Genomic DNA, 21,764 nt, shown 5'->3' with positions numbered 1-21,764 from the left:
CACAGAGACAAGAAGGACACGAAAGACACGAGACACGAGCCTGTCTCACGAGCCTTCTTGTCTCTGTGTCGTCGTTTTGTTCTCGCGCTATAACTATCGCCACTTCTTGCATCAGGAAAAAAAAATCAAGATTTGAAATTCGAAGTTTGAGTCGTTCTTTTCAGGACTGAGAGCGGGTCAGTTGCTCCTTGATCATAATGGGGGCGGCGTGGCAGCGGACAAAGAACGCAAGGGAGTGGGGAGAGACAAACGTCTTGTGTATCACGGTGGCCCTCAACTCTTTGCCGCTAACAGCGCAAGGCTCAAGAATCGTCTCTCACTTTCTCCGTCCTTTTTATTTTTGTCGCTTGCCTGTGCTATTTTTTATCTACATCTTTCCACTATTCTTTTTATCCCTCCTCCTTCCTCCCCCTCCCCTACAAGGCACTGTGCCGTGTCGCCCAAGAGGCAGACAAAAATTAGGTCCCTTTTTCCTCTTTTCAAGAACCACTCATTCTTTAGTCTCCCCACTTGGCGTAGCTCGGCAACCCTTTTTGTGTCATTCCGAACGACCCCATCTATCCGCCTGTCCTCTTGGAGATTGAAGGAATTCTGCGTACCACCATCCTTTCACCCCGCCTCCCCCTTCCCCGTTCGCTTTGGACCCTGCCTGATTACGGGCACCTACGCGGAGACCACTGGCATGGCCGCTGGATGGAAAAGCGCACCGCGTGCTTTTCGGTACCATCCCTCCGTGCCTCTGCGCACGCATTCAGAAGTGGCTCAGTCGAAGCACGGCCCACAACGGTCGGTGGTCATTTGTCTCCTCTGCAGCCGGGAGCGTCAAGCCGGGTGCTTCAAGTGCGGCAACGCGATTGTATTGTTGGTGACACGGGAAGTACAAGAGGGGTCGGACGCCCCGCCGGCAGTAGGATGGCCCGCTACGAATTCCTAGCTGTTCAGGTGGCGTGCACCCTGTAGTGCGCCGGTTGACCAAGTCGAGATGTCCGTGACTCTTTTGGACGCTGACTGGTTCTGCTGAGTGTTTGAATCGGTGCTTCTAATTCATGGCTCTTTTACGCGGCTGCACCCCCGCTATGGCATTTCTTGCAGGAAGCTGCATTTTCGTTTTCTTTTTTCAGGGGCGAAGCTCCTTATAGCGTAGTATGTAACGTAGTATGTAACGAGTATAACATTTTGGCCTCCAAGGTGGTGCCGGTGAGAGACTTCTTCTGTGCGTTGTTGAACAATAAAAAATAGTGCTTAATGTACATGTCAATGGCTGCTAATGGTGAATGAGAGACAGGAGCATTCCGCTTTTAGTTTACGCGCAGGCTGCGATCACCATTAGCAGCCATTGGCATGTACATTGAGCACTATCTTACAAGAAAGGGTTGCTACGTTATACTCGCTGGGTGCAACCTCCTTAGCTTTAGAAATGTTTAGCGAGCGTTGAGCCACAGTGCCATGAATACAATGAACTTGTATATACCATGAATGAACTCGAGGTGGTTAAAAATGGGAAGTAGATACGAAGCGCAAGCCGTAAGAAAGTAAAAGCCGAATTCTCCGCCTCTCATTTCCCATTAGCAGCCATTGGCATGTACATTGAGCACTATCTGACTGAAAACGTTTGCTACGTCATACTCGCTGGGCGTAACCTCCTTCATTTTCGAAAGGTTTAGCGAGCGTTCGGCCGCAGTGCCATGAATACAGTGAACTAGTATATACCATGAACTCGAGGTGGTTAAAGGTGGGAAGTGGACCCGAAGCGCAAGCCGTAAGAAAGTGTGCGTGTGCCACCTCTCGTTTAGTCCTTGGAATGTCCGCTGGATGGCGGTGCTTCTATATGAGGAATATATGATAAAAAGATGAAAGATGGTGGTACTTGGAGTGTTGAATAGATGGACGAACGGGCTTATAGACAGATGAATGGATGGACGCATGAACGGACGCAGGGGTGGCTGCATGGACGAACGCAGGGACGGACGCACGAACAGACGCGCGCACGGACGGGCTGATGGACGCATGGACGGTCACACTGACGGACGCATGGACGGAAGGAAGCAAGAACGAATGGACGGACGAATTCTTCGCCCCACTCTCCATCATTCACTCCGTGGATATGCTGCCATTTTTTAAATTTCAATTCCTCAGGAATTCGTCATGGGTGTTACATAAAAGAGGTTAATGTGTGTATGCAATAAAAGCAGGTGTTATGGTGTGATGCTTGTTTGCGCAATGTGTAGAAATTCAGAATGACGTATTATGACAGCAGCATGGTGGGACAGGTCATTCCTGTTTCTTGAAGCTCGAGGAAAAATGAGGTTTTGAGGTTTAAAAAAAAAAGCGAAGCGTAAATCCCATATCGTAAAGACAAGAAGCTCGCGCGACAACGTTTGTCACATAAAAAGTTCCTCTCAGTGAACAGGACCTCGCCTCAAGGTAGCTAGCAAAAGAAATTGCGAACCCCTATATAGTGCTTTCTGCTGCGACAAACTTCAAGCGCATGAAACGCAGGCACGCGCTTGAAGACACAAAAGGAAAGCTCGTGCACAGCTATAATAAGCCCCACTAGCTGTCCATGATAACCGTACCTTCATTCTTACTTGAACTGCACTCACCGGTTGCCGTAGCCGGAGCACTATGTTCTTCCATAGCACTAGCTTGAGCTGTGAACAAGCTCCCATGGCATGTGGGGCGTTGCAGGAGTCAGCGCCGTCTTGGCTGGCGGCGCTCCAACCGGGAAAGAACCTGCGGTGGAGAAGAATGCGCACACTTAGCAAACAGGCTGTACGGTGTGAGTGAACACTAAACGAGACAAACAATTAAAGAAAGCAAACGCGTCTGCTTAATATCCAGTAAATAGATAAAAAAAGTAAGTGCGCGCACTTCAACAATAACATCGTAACCATTTTATCCCACTCCTCTACATTTTCACCTTTTTTTTTTCTGTTTTGTGTAGCTACGACCGGACTGTCATATGACCAGGATCAGCCGCATTTATTTACGACGTCGTCTATGAGTACTTAAAGTATACTCTCGTCCAATAAACAAAACGCCATACGAATGGTTATGTGGGCTTCCCATGTTTATGCACATGCGGCTATATAGCTGCAGAATATAAGCATGGTTTCATACACGTGTACACTTACGGTATCACTCAATTAATGGTGTTGCAAGAGATCCTTGCTGCCACGTCTGTAGTGGCGTTTCAGGTACTCGATCAATGTAATTACGACGTACTTCAAAGTATCCTTACTTTATGCGCACGCATTACTAGAGTATGACCGCCCGCTTACGCCATCCCAGTTTTCCTGTTAACAACAGCAGCAACAACAACAACAACAAAAAACAAGGAAGTATTGTACACGCACATTGTAACAATTTCAGTGTGATCAAAGCCTCGTGGGATGAAGTAATACCTGCCTACTTCTCAGCTTTAATAAAACAAAACGAAGGTACTCCTCGCACTGCAACACACTCGGCTTGGAATCGCGTTCCGTTGGTCAGACATCCTAAACAAAGAAGTTCAGCTCGAGCTGTTTATTCTCTGGAGGAAGCCGGGTAAATTTATTGCTATGTGGAGTTTAACGTCCCAAAAACACCATATGATTATGAGAGACGTCGTGGCGGAAGGCTCCGAAAATTTCAACCCCTGGGTTTGTTTTTTTTTTTAACGTGCACCCAAATCTGAGCACACGGGCCTACATCATTTTCGCCTCCATCGAAAATGCAGCCGCCGCAGCCGGGATTTGATCCCACGACCCGCCGGTCAGCAGCCGAGTGCCTTAGCCACTAGACCACCACCTCGAGGCGAAGGCGGGTATATTAACTGCAGGGCTCACAGAGAGGCCATGGTAGCAGCCTTTTGCTTACACCAGAAGGCATACAGTACTGCGTGTTGACACGTAACGCAGAAAAATAAAAGTAAAAAAAATTCATGTCAGACGTTCGTAGGGCCCAGTAGCATCGCCTGTATTTTTCACTGCGAGCTTCTAGGAGCGCTGTGGTCTAAAAAGAATAAACGGCTAAAAAGAATAAAAAATATGACGAAAAATTCATATGCGATTCATTCATACGCGTATATATTGATTGAACTGCAAGTAAATAAACCTACAGCTCGCATCTTTCAGACTCAACGCATATTTGCCAAAATTTCCCAAGTGTAGTATTCGCATAACAAACATTTCATTAAGGCTCGCGTAATTTAATCCCAGGACGACATATCACATGATCAAACAGGCCCTTCTTCAGTCATCGTTTCATCGCGATAGCGTCAAGAAGCTCGTTTCGCGGCGTCTGCGTCGCCGTCGTTGGGTGGGAGCGAAAAATCATCATCTTCTGCACGACCGAAACATCGAAAAAGATGCAAATAAAATAAATAGTAACAAACTCTGGGTCTGAGCGAGGATCGAATCCGCGTCGTAATTAGCAGGCGGCTGTTCTATACCACGCGTTTGCTTGGAAAGTAACTTCCTCACTTCCTCTGCTTGGAAATGCACTGAAAGTAACTTGCAATCTTCGCAAGCGTACGCGTTCTGTTTTGATTGATATGTGAGATTCAACGTCCCAAACCCACCATATGATTATGAGAGACGCAGTAGTGAAAGGCTCCGGAAACTCAGACCACCTGGGGTCACTTTCACGTGCACCAAAATCTGAGCACACGGGCCAACAGCATTTTCGCCTCCATCGAAAATGCTGGGATTCGATCCCGCAACCTGTGGGTCATCAGCCGAGTACCCTAGCCGCTAGATTACCGCGGTGGGGCCGTACACGTTCTGTGTACACGCTTCCCAGTGGAACATGTAATATCACAGTAATAGCCCCGCCGCGGTGGTCTAGTGGCTAAGGTACTCGGCTGCTGACCCGCAGGGCGCGGGTTCGAATCCCGGCTGCGGCGGCTGCATTTCCGATGGAGGCGGAAATGTTGTAGGCCCGTGTACTCAAATTTGGGTGCACGTTAAAGAACCCCAGGTGGTCTAAATTTCCGGAGCCCTCCACTATACGGCGTCTCTCATAATCATATAGTGGTTTTGGGACGTTAAACCCCACATATCAATCAATATCACAGTAATAATGCGTGGTACAAACGTACATTGCGATCCGGCGTCAGAACATGTTATCATCATGACTTGATGGTTTAAAGCGGTCTACATACAGAAGGCACACACGCTACTGCGTCTTTTTTTTTTTCTTAAGGCCACATAGTGGGTGTCTATAGCAAGCGCGAAAAGATTTCACGCCCGCAATTGCCCGTGGTTAAACGCATGCTACCCATTACACAGATTGCAGCCGCATGCTAAAGCTTCACTGACGCAAGCCACTTTGAACTCGGTATATGCACTATAGGGACCGGATATCGCTATTGCGTTCAACCCAATTTTCGTTCAGCCTGGCAGAAAGTAAAAGTTTTTGATCGATCGAAGCCTTCAAGTATAGCAGCACGTTCGACTAGCCCAAAAGTCTCGTTGTTCATTCTTTAGTAGAACTCAAGCGTTAAACGTACACAGACACGCATGCGGCAAGTTTACATGCGGTCGTTACAAGAGGACACTCAATTTGCATAGCCAGAGTGAAGGTTTGGCGCGCGCTCTTCAGCGTTCTACATTATACGCAACCACCGAAGTGAATAAAACTGTTAACACGTGGTCACACCACCGGAGGTCGCGGCATTTATTCAGCAGCGCCGACGACACCCTGAGGGCAATTCCTTCGTGTTGTTTTCCGCCCGTCGTTACTCACGGCAAACTCAGTAAAGCCCTTGTTGTGATGAGGAGACCTGACAGCAACATCACTTCTAGTGATAGACCGGGTGTTATTCATGTTGTCGTGGGTGCAGCATTTTAGTCGGCTCTTGGTCAATGAACTGGGCTATATTGTGTGCAGCATGGTCTTAACACCAGGGGGTTGTTCCTCTTGAAAAGAGAACAAGAAAAAAAACTACGTTTGCTAGAACAGGGAAGAGTATTTCGCCAAATAATTAATCGTAAGGCATTTTTTTCTGGTTGTCACTGGCATAGGAACACGAAGGGGCCCCCAACCGGCAACACAAGCCTAAATACCCCGGAATAACATTGTGCACTCGAACAATTTGGGAAAACTTTCCGCTGCTTATATTCGGCAGTGGTTCAAGTGTAGGCGAAATTAGCTCAAAAATAAAAACTGGTGCTAATGAACAAAATGCCATACGTATTCGACACGTTATTTCTGTGCTAGGTCACGAGACGCCGTCAAGCTTACACACATGGGACGACTTGACGTGACCACTCAGTCGAGTCAACATTCGGTTGCCGCGTTACATGGTTTGACCAAGTTATTGTCAAAACAATCGGCTCGGTATCACGTGCTCACAACCTGTGTATACGTCGATCCACAGATATAGCAGTGACCTATACACGTTAAATAAAAGCTGTGCGTACGATATATTTTTCAATTAAATGTATGTAAGGAGAGGTTGGTGCCAATGCGTGGCGCCGGCTACTCCTCTTGCACAAAACTCAACATCGCACATTCAGTAGCAAACACAAGGCTATGCATATGTACATAGCACAACACTTACACAATGAGTTCACGTTTTTCAACACTGAGTGTCCACACCACACAGAAATGAGTCCACACTGCGTAGAACTGTGTCCACATCACACTGAGTTTGTAAAAAAAAACACAAGTAATCAGGCCAATATAAATGTTCACACAAAAACGTGAAAGTTCAATAAAATGTCTAAGGTGATCTTGTCGCTTAAATACTGAAATGTTTTCAGAAAGGCTTTCCCAAAAATATCGTAGTGAAACACGAAAATACTGTTTTGAAACATACCGCGGTTAACAGTGAAGTACATTTGTTTTTTGTTTAGTACTTCTGAGCTATTTCTGATTCCTCTAGAAAGTGAACGACTGCACGCGCTGCATTGGCTAGTAGCTTTCCTTTTGGCCATGGACCGTACGATATCCTACCGAGTAGCACGCATGAATTCATCGAGAGATGAACCATTCACAATGTATACGCGTTTCGTAAATACCAAGAAACTCTTGAAGTTTTCGCCACATCTGCATTGTCCACATAGACCGTTGTAACGGCCCCTGCACGACATTATAAAGTCGCCCACGTTCGACTCTCTATAAAAGCGCAGGACCTAAAGAGAGCCGTAAAATCCGCGCAGGCTTCTGCTGTGGTATATTTATATCGTTCTATACGCACGGAAAGCGCAGGCTTTTGCAGATGGCCAATCGGAAACGGCCTTGGGAAGTTGCTCTTAGAGCGTACATTATATTCATCATATTCGTTGTCCTTGCGCACTATGATTTCGAAGTACATCGTTTCTAAATTTTATTATCAGAACGTTTCGTCAACTTCTTCCGGTCTCCTTTTTATAGATTACAGATTTCTATGTTTTCTTGTTGGCAAGCATTTTATTACACCTCGTATAGTAGCTGCAAACGCTGTGGTTCATGGCGTGACTGCAATTATTGAAAAAGACTGAGTGGCTAAAGTTTGTAGGAGGTGGCTTAAAATAGGCCTAATTTAAATTATTGCTTATTGAAACATTTACGATGCAAAATCAACCGATGTGAACTCAGAATTGCAGAGAAGAGGATCATTTCTTATTCACTATATACCGATGAGAACGAAATATTCTGAATTCGTAGCTAAAGTAAGCACTGAACGATAGAGCAACTTGCAGGGCAGAAAAATCGAATTTTTCCCAACAGCTTAGAATAAAAAGATGCACTGCACATTAAAAGCCTAGAATAAAATATCAAGTATATACACATAGCGTGCAACACAGAGTCAGAAAACCACTTGCGACAAGCATCACTACTATTCGCTCATTCTCCAATAACTCATTTCAGAGCAAATCGATTTTGCTCACTATACCAAATGACCGGGACATTCATTAGTGCTTAGAATGGCCGTATGCATTGTTGTCGCGAAAGTAAACTAACGGAATAAGAAAGTATACAAGGACACATTGCGAACGGATACAGTGACCAAACGATGTGATAGGTAAAAAAGAAAAAAAAATCTCAACATATCTATGGAGTGAATGATGATGAGTGGGGCAAAGCTTCGAAGGGTTTTATCGATAAACCGTGAATCGTCCGTCCGTCCGTCCGCACCTGCTGAGTGAGTCATTGAACTAGGCGGTCACGCGTACGAGTTATAGAGAGGACAAACCCACGGCTTTACGAGCTTCGTCTATATTATATTCTCGTATTCGTTACAAAGCGACACTTTATCAATTTGGAGAGAAGCATTGGAACATTGCCTGCGAAGCTGATACGTAGAAACGAATGGGTTCTGTTGTTTTGTTTTGTTTTTAAACATCGCGTGTGGGTGCGTTTTTGAGCTCCAGAAAGTGCGCAAGTCTACATGAGCGTTTTAACAGGTACAGAGCAAACATCGTTGATTTATCTATAGCTGTTGAGTTTTTTCGCAAGCAAAGCAATATTGCCTGGGCGGACTGAAACCCCCCTCCAGTCCCTCCGTAAAGCAACAAGTGAGCATTTAACTCAGGCATCAACGTTTCCTGGAGTAGCCTCTTAATGCTGAGGTGATGAGAAGTAGTCGAACTTAACATAAGAGCCAGTGTTTCGTCTAGTATGTACTTGTTTTCGTGAGTCCCCTTGTTGAACCACTTGTCGCAGCAATTGTTTTTGTTCGACTGCTTCGCAAAACTTCAGACCTACATCCTCTCCTCGCTTCCATTCTGTTTGGAGTTCTTTTTAGGGGCGAAGCTCTTTATAGCGGCACCCGTTCGTCCCTCGTAGTCGTAGTCGTAGTCGTAGTGTGTAACCAGTCTTACGTTTTGACCTGCAAGGTGGTGCCGGTGGGAGATTTCTCCTGTGCGTTGATGAGCTATAAAAAATTCGTAGCGTGCGCGTTAACTGAAAGCCGAATTCTCCTGTCTCTCATTCCCCATTAGCAGCCATTGACATGTACATTGAGAACTATCTGAGACGAAAGGGTTGCTACGTTATACTCGCTGAGTGTAACCTCCTTAGTTTTAGAAATATTTAGCGAGCGTTATGGCTAACCTCCCTGTCCTTCCTCTTTCAATCCTCCTCCTCCTAGCGAGCGTTGAACCGCAGTGCCATGAATACAATGAACTAGTATATACCATGAACTCGAGGTGGTTAAAGGTGGGAACTAGATACGAAGCGCAAGCCGAAAGAAAGTAAAAGCCGAATTCTCCTGTCTCTCATTCTCCATTAGCAGCCATTGGCATGTACATTGAGAAACATCTGACAAGAAAGGGTTGCTACTCGTCGGGCGTAACCTGCTTCGTTTTAGAAAGGTTTAGCGAGCGTTGGGCCGCAGTGCCATGAATACAGTGAACTAGCATATACCATGAAGTCGAGGTGGTTAAAGGTGGGAAGTAGACACGAAGCGCAAGCCGTAAGAAAGTGTGCGTGTGCCACCTCTCGTTTAGTCCTTGGAATGTCCGCTGGTTGGCGGTGTTTCTATATCGGGAATATATGATGAAAAGATGCGAGATGGTGGTACTTGGAATGTTGAATAGATGGACGTACGGACACACAGACAGATGCATGGACTGACTTACGGATGGCTGCACCGACGGATCGATGCATGGACGGACGCAGGGGCGGATGCATAGACGAACGCAGGGACGGACGCACAGATGGACGTGCAGACGCACGAACAGACGCACGCACGGACGGGCGGATGGACGCACAGACGGTCACACAAACGGACGCATGGACGGACGGATGCTTCGCCCCACTCTCCATGACTCACTCCGTGGATATGCTGCCATTTTTTAGGAGAAAGTAAATTGCACGTTTCATGTGCACACAAAATATACCCAGGCTAAAACCAAACCACAGGAATTCGGTTAGCTTCGCCACGGCGTAACTGCTCTATTTTTATCCACATAATATGCATAGCGCATACAAGCCAAGGATGGCAGAACCACGCCTGATTTTGTAATCAGTGGGCTACCACAACAACTGTCACATCACTCCTATCAAGTGTAAGCGCTAGTTGGTGACATGCGATCTTTCTAGCTCTGGCAGGCGGATGTTTACATTCGTGATTGACTCACTTGGGTTTTCAGCGTTTGACCCTGGGCCACATTGAACGGCCGCAGCTGTTTACGTGCAGCCGCAAAAAAAAAAAAATCGTCGTCGCTGCCTGTGGCGCAAAACAGAAAATAAAACGCGTAAAGCCGAGCATGTACGCTGTTCCACATAGTTTCACGCGACTGGCGGGACCTATCGTTTTAGGTGCTTGCCATAGGAGCTTTGCAGAATAATTTTCGTCTGCATCCCGTGTGCCACGCACAAAAACACAAATCATGTGCAAAGCATGCACCTCTTGAAGAATCACGCATGTTGCAATGAAGTATCTGCAATTAAAATAAAAAAATACAGTTTACCACGTTATCACGCAAATGAATTCAAGACAGAACATTGAGATGAGTAACATATGCTACTCCTTGTATGTCCCTTTCACGTTAATCAGACGCATCTCTTCGTTTCAAGTTAATAAGACGCATCGATCGCTCTTATCACTTTATTTGTACTCAGACTGAAATTAATCTGTGATTGGCGTTCCGTAGCTTTCACTACATGCAGCTAACTGAAAGAAACGAAACAAGTGCTGACGAACGTTACTAGTCATTTATCCGCTTTCATGGTTCAAATTAACCATATCAGCTTCGTTAAGCATCACAATTCAGAGAACGTACACGTGGAAGTCCGTGTACCCAACGACACACAACAGCCCAGCGAAGCTCATATTAAATTTAACTTTGCACAAGCAGCTATTATTCCAACTAGCTCGATGCGAAAGTGCTGATGGCCTTTGAAGTTAAGGTGTGAACTGACACTAGAGCAACGCGAGTTTTCCATCACTGAATCATAACAGGTACATGACGCATTCAAGTTGGCCTGTAAACTTGCTACGAAGACTGCACGCGATCCTGAGTAAGAGTGGTACTGAAGGCTTCAAGGACATATGGTATAGACAAGGGCGCTATACGTAGCGCACAGACGAGATATAGGCTGGTTAGGCGAACGAAGAAGAAATACGAAGTCCTTCACAATACTGTTTTCTCGTTCCGTGAAAACCCTGATCCAGATTAACACGAAGCTCGAAGTTTCGTGCCGCTACCGACACACCACACAATAAAATGAGGCCGCTCTAAGTTTTTTTACGGCCGCCGGTGAAACTATTCAGGCGATGAGTAAATGTGATAATAGCTTTCACTCGCGATTTCGCTCAACCCCGTAGGACTGCCATACACTGCCGAGGCTGTGCTAGTTCGATAACAACTGCGCGCTCAGTCGAAGTGAGGTAAACCCGTTATCAAATTGTCGAGTTGCATTGGGAAATTGCCTCACGAGTAGTACAACCGTGGATAAGTGTACCGAGGTGGCACGGTCAACCATTTCGTCCGTGACCTTGCCACCAGCTGATTCTATGTTTTGGCGCTGGGAATATATAGGCTCGGATTGACAGGGCTCCGTGATTAACGGTGTGAACAAACATGCTTTTCGGACTGGGGCAAACACGGAATTTCTCTCACGTTCACATTGTGATTCAGACGCCGTAAGGTTTTCAAGGGTTCGCGGATGTCGAGAACAGTAACGGAAAGAAGGAAGAAGTGTTGCCGGAGAAGAAAAAAAAAGCTACATACAAGTGCTTGTGGATTCAGTCGCTCGCCAGACTGTCTCCTCTCTTCCGTGCCTTCATTTTTTTTTCTTTCTGAAACAGCTGTCCGCATTGCAAACAGACCGGACTTCCAAAGCCTTCACGGCGAAGGCCATGGCAACGCAGATACTCGCACTTCGCGGCAACACCGACTCACGCTATCAACATTTCAAAGTAACTGCAGAATTATTTCGGGAAATGTCGTAAGGTTACTGAGGCACGCGTAGCGACCAGCAACGCACACACAATAGGCTTGTGCAGCGTTCGCTGGTGCTTGCCTAGCGAATGTGAAATAGCTGGTGCTTGCCTAGCGAATGTGAAATAGATCATGTCCGGCTTCGATAGGGTAAAGATCAACGCTGTTAAATACTTAAGAGGCTCGGTCAAAATATACGTAAAAGCAATACTATAATATGTTTCTGCTACAACAGCCACTACACCATAGTGCCACTACTGCTGCAACGGACACTACATTATACAGTCGCTACTGCTACAATGGATACTACACTATATATGGTGGCACTACTGCTACAATAGCTACTACACTGTAGTACCATTACTGCTACAACAATCACTATACTATGTGCGACCACTGCTATAGCCACTGCACTATAGTGTCACTACTGCTACAACAGCCACCATACTATAGCGGAGCTACTGCTGCAACAGCCATTACACTATAGTGCCACCACTGCTACAACAGCCACTGCACTATATATAGTGCCACTCTACTGCTACAACAGCCACTGCACTACAGTGCCACTACACTGCTACAACAGCCACTACACTATTGTACCACTACGCAACGCATTTTTAGATGCAGGTCAAGTTGAGTTTAGTGGGCTATAAGAGGCGGCGTAAACGGTAGAGCTGAGTGCCCGTGATAATAGAATGAAAATGAGCTCTTGCTAATTAATAGCATTCTAATATTCACTTTCTTTCCACTTCGTCCTGTCGAAACGCGTGCAGGAATCTAATCTACAATGTCAGGCTGAGCAGCAGAAACGTTATGCTCAACCGCGGTGGGCAAAGTGCACCAAGTAAAACTTGACGGCCCATACTCAGCCCCTTGGTGCTAAATTTGCGCCGGTACCGTGAACTCACCGCTGCGTAGAACCGCCGGCCAGGTATACGATTGTCATGCATCACCAACCGTTCAGTCCTCGTGTTCGGATTGTTTGATCGCCTTGCGTTACCTTTGCTTCTCCCACGTCTCTTCCTGAATTACCCTGCAGCTCTAAAAATTTAGTGAAGCTAATGACTTCTCCCGGTGTTTTGCTCGTAATCATGTGAGCAGATCGGAAGGTTTCCTCTGTTTCTTTGCCCTTCGAGCTGCCTGAAATACGGGATGAGGTCACAATCACTGTACCTGAGACACTATCATTGGTCAAATCCCGCCCCCTCCGTATCTAATACCACGCCTTCAGCTTTCCATTACAGTCACTGCATATGCTCCGGTCCAAACCACCCTCATGGCGTGCTGACTGTACCGTGAATGTGGGTTCTTGAGTTCGCGCCAGCGGGAACAGTCCCTGACCTGAAGCGGTGGACATTCGTTGGGTTTCACCTTCTTTGTCTGACAGCTTTTGAACGCCTTTGAAATTCAGCCCGAACGAAGGCTGAGTTACCGCCGGAGTTGTAACACTCGATGGTGACACCAATTCCAAGGTCCTGCCGCCGAAATAAAGCCAAGGTGAACACAGACGCGTACACGGCCGTTCACGCATCGCCCCGGGCCATTTTATTCCTGGGAAGGCAGAGACCGCCACGCGCGGGTAATTTGTGTTAAGCTCCTTTTTCAGGCAACGGAACAGCCTTACAGAAACAATTTGTGCGTAGCATCGCGTTCGGCGAGTGTAATTGGAGAAACATGCGCGTCCTTGAGCAGGGTTATTACGCTATCCCAGGTCAGGGACTGAAGCGAAGTGTTATACCGATAAAGCGTTTTAGCTTCGTACTCCAAACCGGTTATCGCGGTACCGTTAGCATGTGATTCGAAAGGGGCGTTGCAGTGCTGCCAAGCTCAGTTGTTATCCGAATTTTATGCATGAGTGGGCTGTTGGTACAAACGCAAAGGCTGGTAATTGTTGGGGTTTCCCAAAACCGCCATATGATCATGAGAGACGCCGTAGCGGAGGTCTTCGGAAATTTCGACCGCCTGTGGTTCACTAACGTGCACCCAAATCTGAGCCCACGGGCCTCAAGCATTTTCGCCTGCATCGAAAATGCGGTCACCTCGGCCGGGACTCGATCCCACGACCGGCGGGTCAGCAGCCGAGTGCCTTAGCCACTATAGACCACCGTGGCGGGTAAACGCAAATGCTAAGCGTATATACGTGAGACCGGAACATTGACTATTACGTTGTTGTAAAACTTCAGCGGTAACAGCCCTGAGAAAAATTTGCACCATAGCTATTTGACGTACAGTCGGTGTCAGAGAAAGGTTCAGAAAGTATGGTAAAACTTTGGATGTCCTAGCAATTTGTGAGTGTGTTCTCTTTCAATCACCACGTTGTTAGCGTGTTTAAGAACCGGTCGGGAATCAATACTAAAGGTTACCTAAGGGAGCAGTGCGAATATTCAGCTTTTTATTGTGCCTTGTAGCCTCCAAAGTTTCCGTTCCGACTGTGCACAAGCGCGCCTTCGTGCATGTGGTGTACACAGATTTTAATTGAGTAAGGTACCTATAATTCCACAAGGCGCGTACATAAAAGAACACATAGGCGTGAGTATATGAAAGGGCCAATCAACAGACTCCGACTTTTTTGTTTTTTACACCCCCCCCCCCCCTAAACAAGCTCGCGCATTTTTCCTGCGCGTGACCAATCTCCTTCTACGCGCAGCGACGTGAACTCGGCGATCGGTGACGTTGACTTCATTACTCTTTGTTGGACCTGGTTTAGACCAATCGACGAGCTGCGTGCTGCATCACGTAGTTCGTCGATTCGTGCTGCGTCCCGGAATTCGTCGAACTACGCCAAATCAGTGCCTTGACAGCCCAAGGTGGACTACGCGAACTTACTTCTATGACATAATTTCCCTTTGAAAGCTGGTCAAGTCGGTCCAGTTTTGGCTAATTTGCTCGAAAACATTTCTTAGCAGTTGCCTTTCAGTCGTTAGTGTTGTATATCGTTGTTGTGAGTATTAGTGCGTCGTCCCATGCATTTCGCATTTAATAACTTCTCACAAGGGCCCTTGAGGGCATTATAAATAAATGACAAAGAAGCAGCCGTACGACAAGCTGTTATAGGGGGAAATAACCCAGCATTATACGATCTAGGTATACGCAAATGCTCACCAACAAAACAATAGATTCAGAGAAAATCAGGGAGTTGTGCGGTGACACCCACAAGCACAGGCGTGTTCAAATGCAGTAATATTTTTTGTCACTTGTAACAAAGTTCTATACTCAACGGATAAGTTTAGTGATGCAAGGGCAACAATGCGACCCTTGGGGTGCTCGCGCTTGCAGAACAAAGTACACCTAAACCGTTAGAAGACAGTCTCGAACCAAAGGGCACGCTGGGAACCAAAGGGCAGGTTGCTCGGCTCCGCATTATAACTATGAGCTGTCGAGAGAACCGAGAAAGCCGCCCGAGTTTAAGTTGTCATGGCCTATACGCCTATGGGCCGAGGCTGAGGCCCGCACCGAATCAACTTCGCTGGACTTGAAATAAAGTTACGTCATTGATTCAGTCCGAGCTCCCATTCAATCGATCCGAAAATAATTTCCGCCTGCTTCGAAAACGGCTCCGATATACTCGGGGCCAGTAGCATCACTGAAGCATGCTACATCAGTGCAGTTACTCAACCGCCCCAACCGAAAGATACGAAGACGCGGAACAGGATATAATTCAGCGCCGTGTTATATATAGCGCTCTCGTTTCCTCATATCTCTCTTTTATCTCTTACATTATTTTCTCGTTAGCTCGTAGCATCACGCTCGATTCGTTCCGTCCCCATCGTTCGAAGCGACGGCGGCTGCGAATTTCCGCCTCGCGTTTATAGGCGGAGCGCGCAAACAGGGGATAATTTGGATTCAGGTTAAGGACAAGGGTGGCGGCAAAGAAACTGGACCTCGATACGGTGGCGTCCTCGTGGCGCGCCGTACCCTCGGAGGACGGAGAGCAGAGCGGTTAATTAAAAAAAAAAGGGTTTCTAGGTTAAGGGTCTCGCGACGATCTCGCGCGCTTCCAATCCCCGCCCCTGCTCATTCTTTTCCAGGAGGGCGAGCTTTCCGGCCTCGTTGAGATAAGATCGGCGATGAAGGGAATCGCCTCGCCGCAGTACACCGCGAATCGTTTTTGTTGCTGCGCTGGCGACCTTGCATCGCGTTTCACTTTTTCTTTTGCGGGCAAGGTAAGGTCGCAAGGCCTCGACGTGGTGCGGACGTCGCAGGTGTATATGGCTGTTACACGCATCGTGCGCCTACATGCTCCAGCCTAATCCACGATTGTCGTCTCGTTGCGCAAATGTTTTTCGCTTTTCTTTGTGTGCGTAAGGCAGTGAGCGTTTGGGCGTGACAGAAAGAGAGAAAGAGAGAGAGAGAGTGTGTGTGTGTGTGTGCGTGTGCGTGTGTGTGTGTGTGTGTGTGTGTGTGTGTGTGTGTGTGTGTGTGTGTGTGTGTGTGTGTGTGTGTGTGCGCAAAATGGATGAGTGGAGGGGGGCGTTGCACATACTATCGCATTATCTCCGCCCAGACAATCTACAGAGATAGCTATACCTTAGTGAAAGAAAAAAACAAAGTGGGGAAAAAAAATGAGGTCAATGGTCAGAGCTTCTGTAGTGGGTGTATACTGTTCGGCATATGAGACGTATATGCAAATATTTATTGCCCGCACTTGATTCTGCGAGTGTGCGTTCTCTGCGGTGCAAGAGAATGAATGAGAAGCTTTGAAGGAAGATTCCTACTAACTGGGTTACTCTCTGGTGGTGAAGGTCTATACAGTGCAAACTATACAGTGCAAGGTCGGTTGCGCTACGCATACGACTAAAAATAAATAAATAAATAAATAAATAAATGTGTTCGCAGGAAGGTACGTCGAGTAATTTCGACGCTCATCATCATCAGCCTGACTACGTCCACTGCAGGACAAAGGCTTCTCTTATGTTTCGCCAGTTAACCCGGTCCTGTGCTTGCTGCTGCCAATTTATACCCGCAAACTTCTTAATCTCATCTGCCCACCTAACCTTCTGTCTCCCCCTAACCCGCTTCCCTTCTCTGGGAATCTAGTTAGTTACCCTTAATGACCAGCGGTTATCCTGTCTACGCGCTACATGCCCGGCCCATGTCCATTTCCTCTTCTTTATTTCAACTATGATATCCTTAACCCCCGTTTGTCCCCTAATCCACTCTGCTCTCTTCTGGTCTCTTAAGGTTACACCTACCATTTTTCTTTCATTTGCTCGTTGCGTCGTCCTCAATTTAAGCTGAACCCTCACTTTTAGGCTAAACTGGGCTTTAGAGCTTTGTTTATCGCGCCGATCGAAATAAGTGGCCGCAGTGCTGGCAGCCGGGAGATGCATGCAGTAAACAACAATTAGCAATGCGATGGATGTGTTTGGACGGCGATGTTGTGGCGCTGTATTACGAACGGGCGAACACGACGCGAACTTCCCGTGCTTCCCACTGCCATCCAGGCGAAGCACACGACTAGGCAATGATGAATACTCGTATTTCCTGAAAATATGTGCTCATCAGTTGGCAGCTATTCGCTTCGGTCACTCACTTATACCCTCTACAGCGCGCAAGTTGAATCACGGTAATCTCTTGCACACACGTATACTTTCTTGTTTGAAAAATCATCGCATCCCCCATTATTCGTCTCCCTATCTTGGCCACAGTGAACTATACAGTTCAGACCTGCATTCATTTCGGAGTGTAATCCCGTCGCGCCCTTCGCAGCATCGAGCTCACTGAATCCGCAGTGCAATCGACCCAGAAGTCAACCGGCGCTGCTGTCAACGAAAGCGTAATACTCTCCGAAGAAATTGCTTCTTCGTACTCAAAAACAAGTAAACCCCATGGCGTTGATGAAAAAATGATATTGAATATTAAAAAAATCATTAAGGCAGCTTCGCACTATGAGTGCCAAGCCTGAGGGAAGCGCGGCGCTGGGCCGCCCTTTTATTTTTTTTGTCTATATTCGGTGTTATCTTTCTTTGTCCTTCTCTTTCTATCTTTTTTGTATTTGCCAGTTTTTTCTTCCTTTCTTTTCTTTTTATTTCTATTTATTTCTATCTTTCTTTTCTTCCTATTTTTCTCTATTTCTAGCTTGCTTGTTCTTTTCATTGTATACTTGGTTTTATTTAAAGCGCTCCGCGCTTAATATCGTCATTAGGGCGATCGAAGAACAAGAGGACAAAGACTATAGCGTGTCCGGCGAGCGAGCGCTCAGGATGGCTGTCTTATATGAACCAATTGGGAAGCTAGGTTTAAAAATAACCGTGGAAGTAATTTTATCCTTCGGAGGGATTTCATTAGGTTATAGCCACAGGGAGGTTTACTCTGCTTTGTGTGAGTACATAATGGCAACAAAAAGATTACCTTGTTAGTCTATTGTTAATATTTACGACTACGAGACTACCCGAATGCCTGACTTAGCACACTTGATGATCCTGCCGCCCAATTCTTGGCCGATACGCCTTTGTGAGCGAGTGCCAGCAAAGCTAAAAGATCATCATCATCATCATCATCATCATCATATGCATAACCCCAGGCGACGACGACAGCGTGCGACAGCATGGTCCTCTAAAGCGCTCAGCACACAAGTTAACTCGAATAGTCTCAATTCGCCATCTGGCATCGCCGTCCGAGACAGCTTAGGGTAGCAACGCTATTCACGAACGCTGATCGCGCGCGCACAGCGAAGGGTGCAGAAAATCTTCTCTCTCTTCATCACTATGCAGTGTGGGATGGTCACCAAATGAACACAATGCGGCTGTTATGAAAGCGGGTAGGCCAGCACTGAGTCTTCTTCCGCTAAAACAAGGAATAGCGAACCGATATCAGTTAGTGATGGCGGTGGTATTTTATGGTATTTTAGGAAGTGTGGTAGATGAATTCTCCAAGAACGGCTGCGGTGGCCGCAGTTTCGGTGGAGGTGAGACTACTCGAGGCCCGTAAACTTAGATTTAGGTGCGTGCACGTTAAAGGGTCCTAGGTGTGACAATTTTCAGGAGCTCTCAACTACGGCATATTTTATTTATTTATTTATTTATTTATTTATTTATTTATTTATTTATTTATTTATTTATTTATATACACATACTGCAGCTCTACATGTGGTTTTGCAGAAGTGGCGATAACATCACATGTCGAGCGCAGACGAAAAATCGGTGAATGGTAGAGCACGAAGAAACCCAGGCAAGGCATTCCAACGGTCAATTGTTGCAGGGAAGTAGGTATATTTGCGAACAAATCAGTTCTAAATTTGCGGCAAAAGATTAATATTATGCGAGCTACGAGTGCACGAAGGTTGAGCAAACGAGTGGGCACAAACCGTGGGGATTCAATCGAGGCGTGCATGAACTTGACGCTTTCCCTGTGGCGACGTGTTGCCAGAGCTATAGCGGTCAGACATAGATTAAAAAGTTCGGAAGTTCGTATTCCAAATAATAGATGCATATTCTAGGACTGGGCGGATTAATGTTTTGTACGTGAGCAGTTTGGCTTCTTCAGGAGCTTCTCGAAGGGTGCGCCGGAGATAGCCCAGTTTTTAATGATTTATCACATATTATCTTCCATATTAATATCGTGATTTTGGAATAGTAAACCCCGACACTTAATTACCAAATGAATTATCTAATAAGTTATTGTCGTCGTTACGACCCACTACAGAAATTCGGTAAGAAAGGCCCGCGAAGACACTGTCCTCAAGTGAGGTAGCTATGGTAACAGAAGATGTGCCTGGCAGAGTGCGGCGCCTATTTCTCCGCTCGCACGGGTCGCCGAACACAGGTCATCCCGGCGTCGGCGATTCTGGCGTCCCGCATACTCGGACGCTGCCCGCCGGCCTAGGCCCCGTCGTGGGTATCGGAGTCGATTCTGCAGCGTTGGTGGCCACCACACGCAACCCGACTGTGGCACGGAAAGAAACGGGTCTCCTATAGATGCCGCCGCATCGCGTAAGGCTCGCTCTCTTCCCGGCGAGCGTAAACGGATAGGCGCGCCTATGCAAATGCGCCGTCCGCACGGCACATGGAACGCGTGCCACAACCGAACGCACGCAACCGCTGCGCGCCGTGCGCACGAGCAAACGATGGATGGATGGACGGATGTATCCGGCTGTGCCCTTTAGATCGGGCGGCGGCTCCCGCACCTAGCCATAAGGTCAAGTATGCTATCGCTATGTGTTTTAAGGATTTACTTTCACTTGCGCCTTGGTTGTATACCCATCAATCGGTTAGCCTCCTCCTGGTTATTTCTACCCGTTTAAAGTTTATTTTGCTTTCGCTGTCCCTAAACCCTAATGCTTCGAAAGATTCCGCGCCATTATCTTGGACTATACGGTGGAGCCCTCTACACAATATTATCAGATGTTCAGCCATTTCCTCCTCTCCACACGCACCATATAACGTGTCTGTGCCTTCACATTTGGCTCGGTACGTCTTTGTCCGTAATATTCCCGTTCTGGCCTCGAACAGCTGAGCACTGCCCCGGGAATTATAGTAGATGTTTTTTTTTTGCAATTTTCTGCTTGTAAGTTAGGTCGGTCTCAATTGATTTCGTAAGCATCCCAATTTTCCACATCGAACGAACAAACGGGGAGCCGCGTTTCTGCCGCATCCGCCAATAGCCGCTTAAGTATCTTTGAAGCGGCATGTACTGGCCCCCTTTCACTCTCTCTCTCTCTCTCTCTCGCTGTGTGCGTGTGTGTGCGTGTGTGCGTGTGTGCGTGCGTGTGCGTGTGTGTGTGTGTGTGTGTGTGTGTGTGTGTGCGTGTGCGTGTGCGTGTGCGTGTGTGTGTGTGTGTGTGTGTGTGTGTGTGTGTGTGTGTGTGTGTGTGTGTGGCAGTCTCGTACACTACATCTGCAACATGTAGAAAACCCAAGGGAAGTCGGTTGAGCGGAGCTTGTCGATGCGTCTTCGTTTCGCCATCGGCAAACCACGTCCACAATACTGAAACGTGTGGTCGTTTGGACGTCTTCTTTGCGGCGTAACGAGAAGGATGGAAAGAAAGAAGTTAAATTGAAGTATGGAATGCGCTTTCGAAAATATTGAGAGGAGGGACTTTGGAGTATGTGGCCGACTGGGTGCTTAGAGGAATAACAAAGGGAGAGAAAGAGAGACATTCCGAAGAAAACGAGTTGGGAAATATCCAAATATTTTCGTCAGACACGGATGGCGTTGGCACAGCGCTTAATGCCTGATCTGAAGCTGCACACGTTCTAATAATGACGTTTCGCGGGGTTATTGGACTGCCAACTTAGGACTGTGCTTCCTTAGCAGAAGACCTGAATATAAAGGGGCACAAGAAAGAAAAAAGAGAAAAAGAAGACAAGGGACACCAAGATCTAGGTAGATAATTTGAGCGGCTTCATCTTCAGGAGCGAAGTTTGTCGACAAACGCATTTCACTTAAAAATATTTCAGGCACAGAGTGAGTCTCGGATTGTAAGGCCAGTCATGTAATACTGAAAACAACGCTTCAAGTTATCTTTAGCCTGTACAGGACTTTTCGGCGAGGTGCATATCAGCAAAGGTACAGAATTTCGACTTCACTGATACATACTTACCAGCGCGATCTGTTTTACGATATGGGCGGCAATGAGAGATGCCGTGAACGGTAAAACAGCTGAGCTGATGTTTTTATCACATATGTACGCATATCTAGTGCATTACTGAATAATGAATGTAGTACAAGCCTTTATATGCATTAGATATAACCTCACGTTTCTAAATGTTCAATTAGAAAATAAACAAAGTAACACACTAAACCATCACCTTGTTTTTGTTTTTTGCTTGTGCGATCTTGGTATGTATATAACTGGCCGTGACCTGCATACCTAATAAAGGCTCATAAAGGTAAGAGTACAACGCCAGATTACTTGTTTTTAAATACACATCATGCGACTACTGGCGCTGGTGATGCGATTCCGTGTAA

At 46.7% G+C, this 21,764-nt stretch overlaps 1 protein-coding gene across 1 annotated transcript in view; it reads right to left on the bottom strand.

Annotated features, from left to right (window-relative positions):
• LOC119178525 (uncharacterized) overlaps nucleotides 1-21,764 on the bottom strand; it is a 206,808-nt gene that overhangs the window by 100,283 nt on the left and 84,761 nt on the right. Inside the window, exon 2 of the mRNA XM_075889229.1 lies at nucleotides 2,604-2,733. Coding sequence (XP_075745344.1) covers nucleotides 2,604-2,669 — 66 coding nt within the window. The 5' untranslated portion in view covers nucleotides 2,670-2,733. The remainder of the gene's footprint in view (nucleotides 1-2,603; nucleotides 2,734-21,764) is intronic.

Source organism: Rhipicephalus microplus, chromosome 1 (genome assembly GCF_043290135.1).
Source record: "Rhipicephalus microplus isolate Deutch F79 chromosome 1, USDA_Rmic, whole genome shotgun sequence".
Taxonomy (NCBI): Eukaryota; Metazoa; Arthropoda; class Arachnida; order Ixodida; family Ixodidae; genus Rhipicephalus; species Rhipicephalus microplus.
The sequence above is the reverse complement of the archived record's forward strand: the minus strand, read 5'-3'. Positions and strand labels throughout refer to the sequence as shown.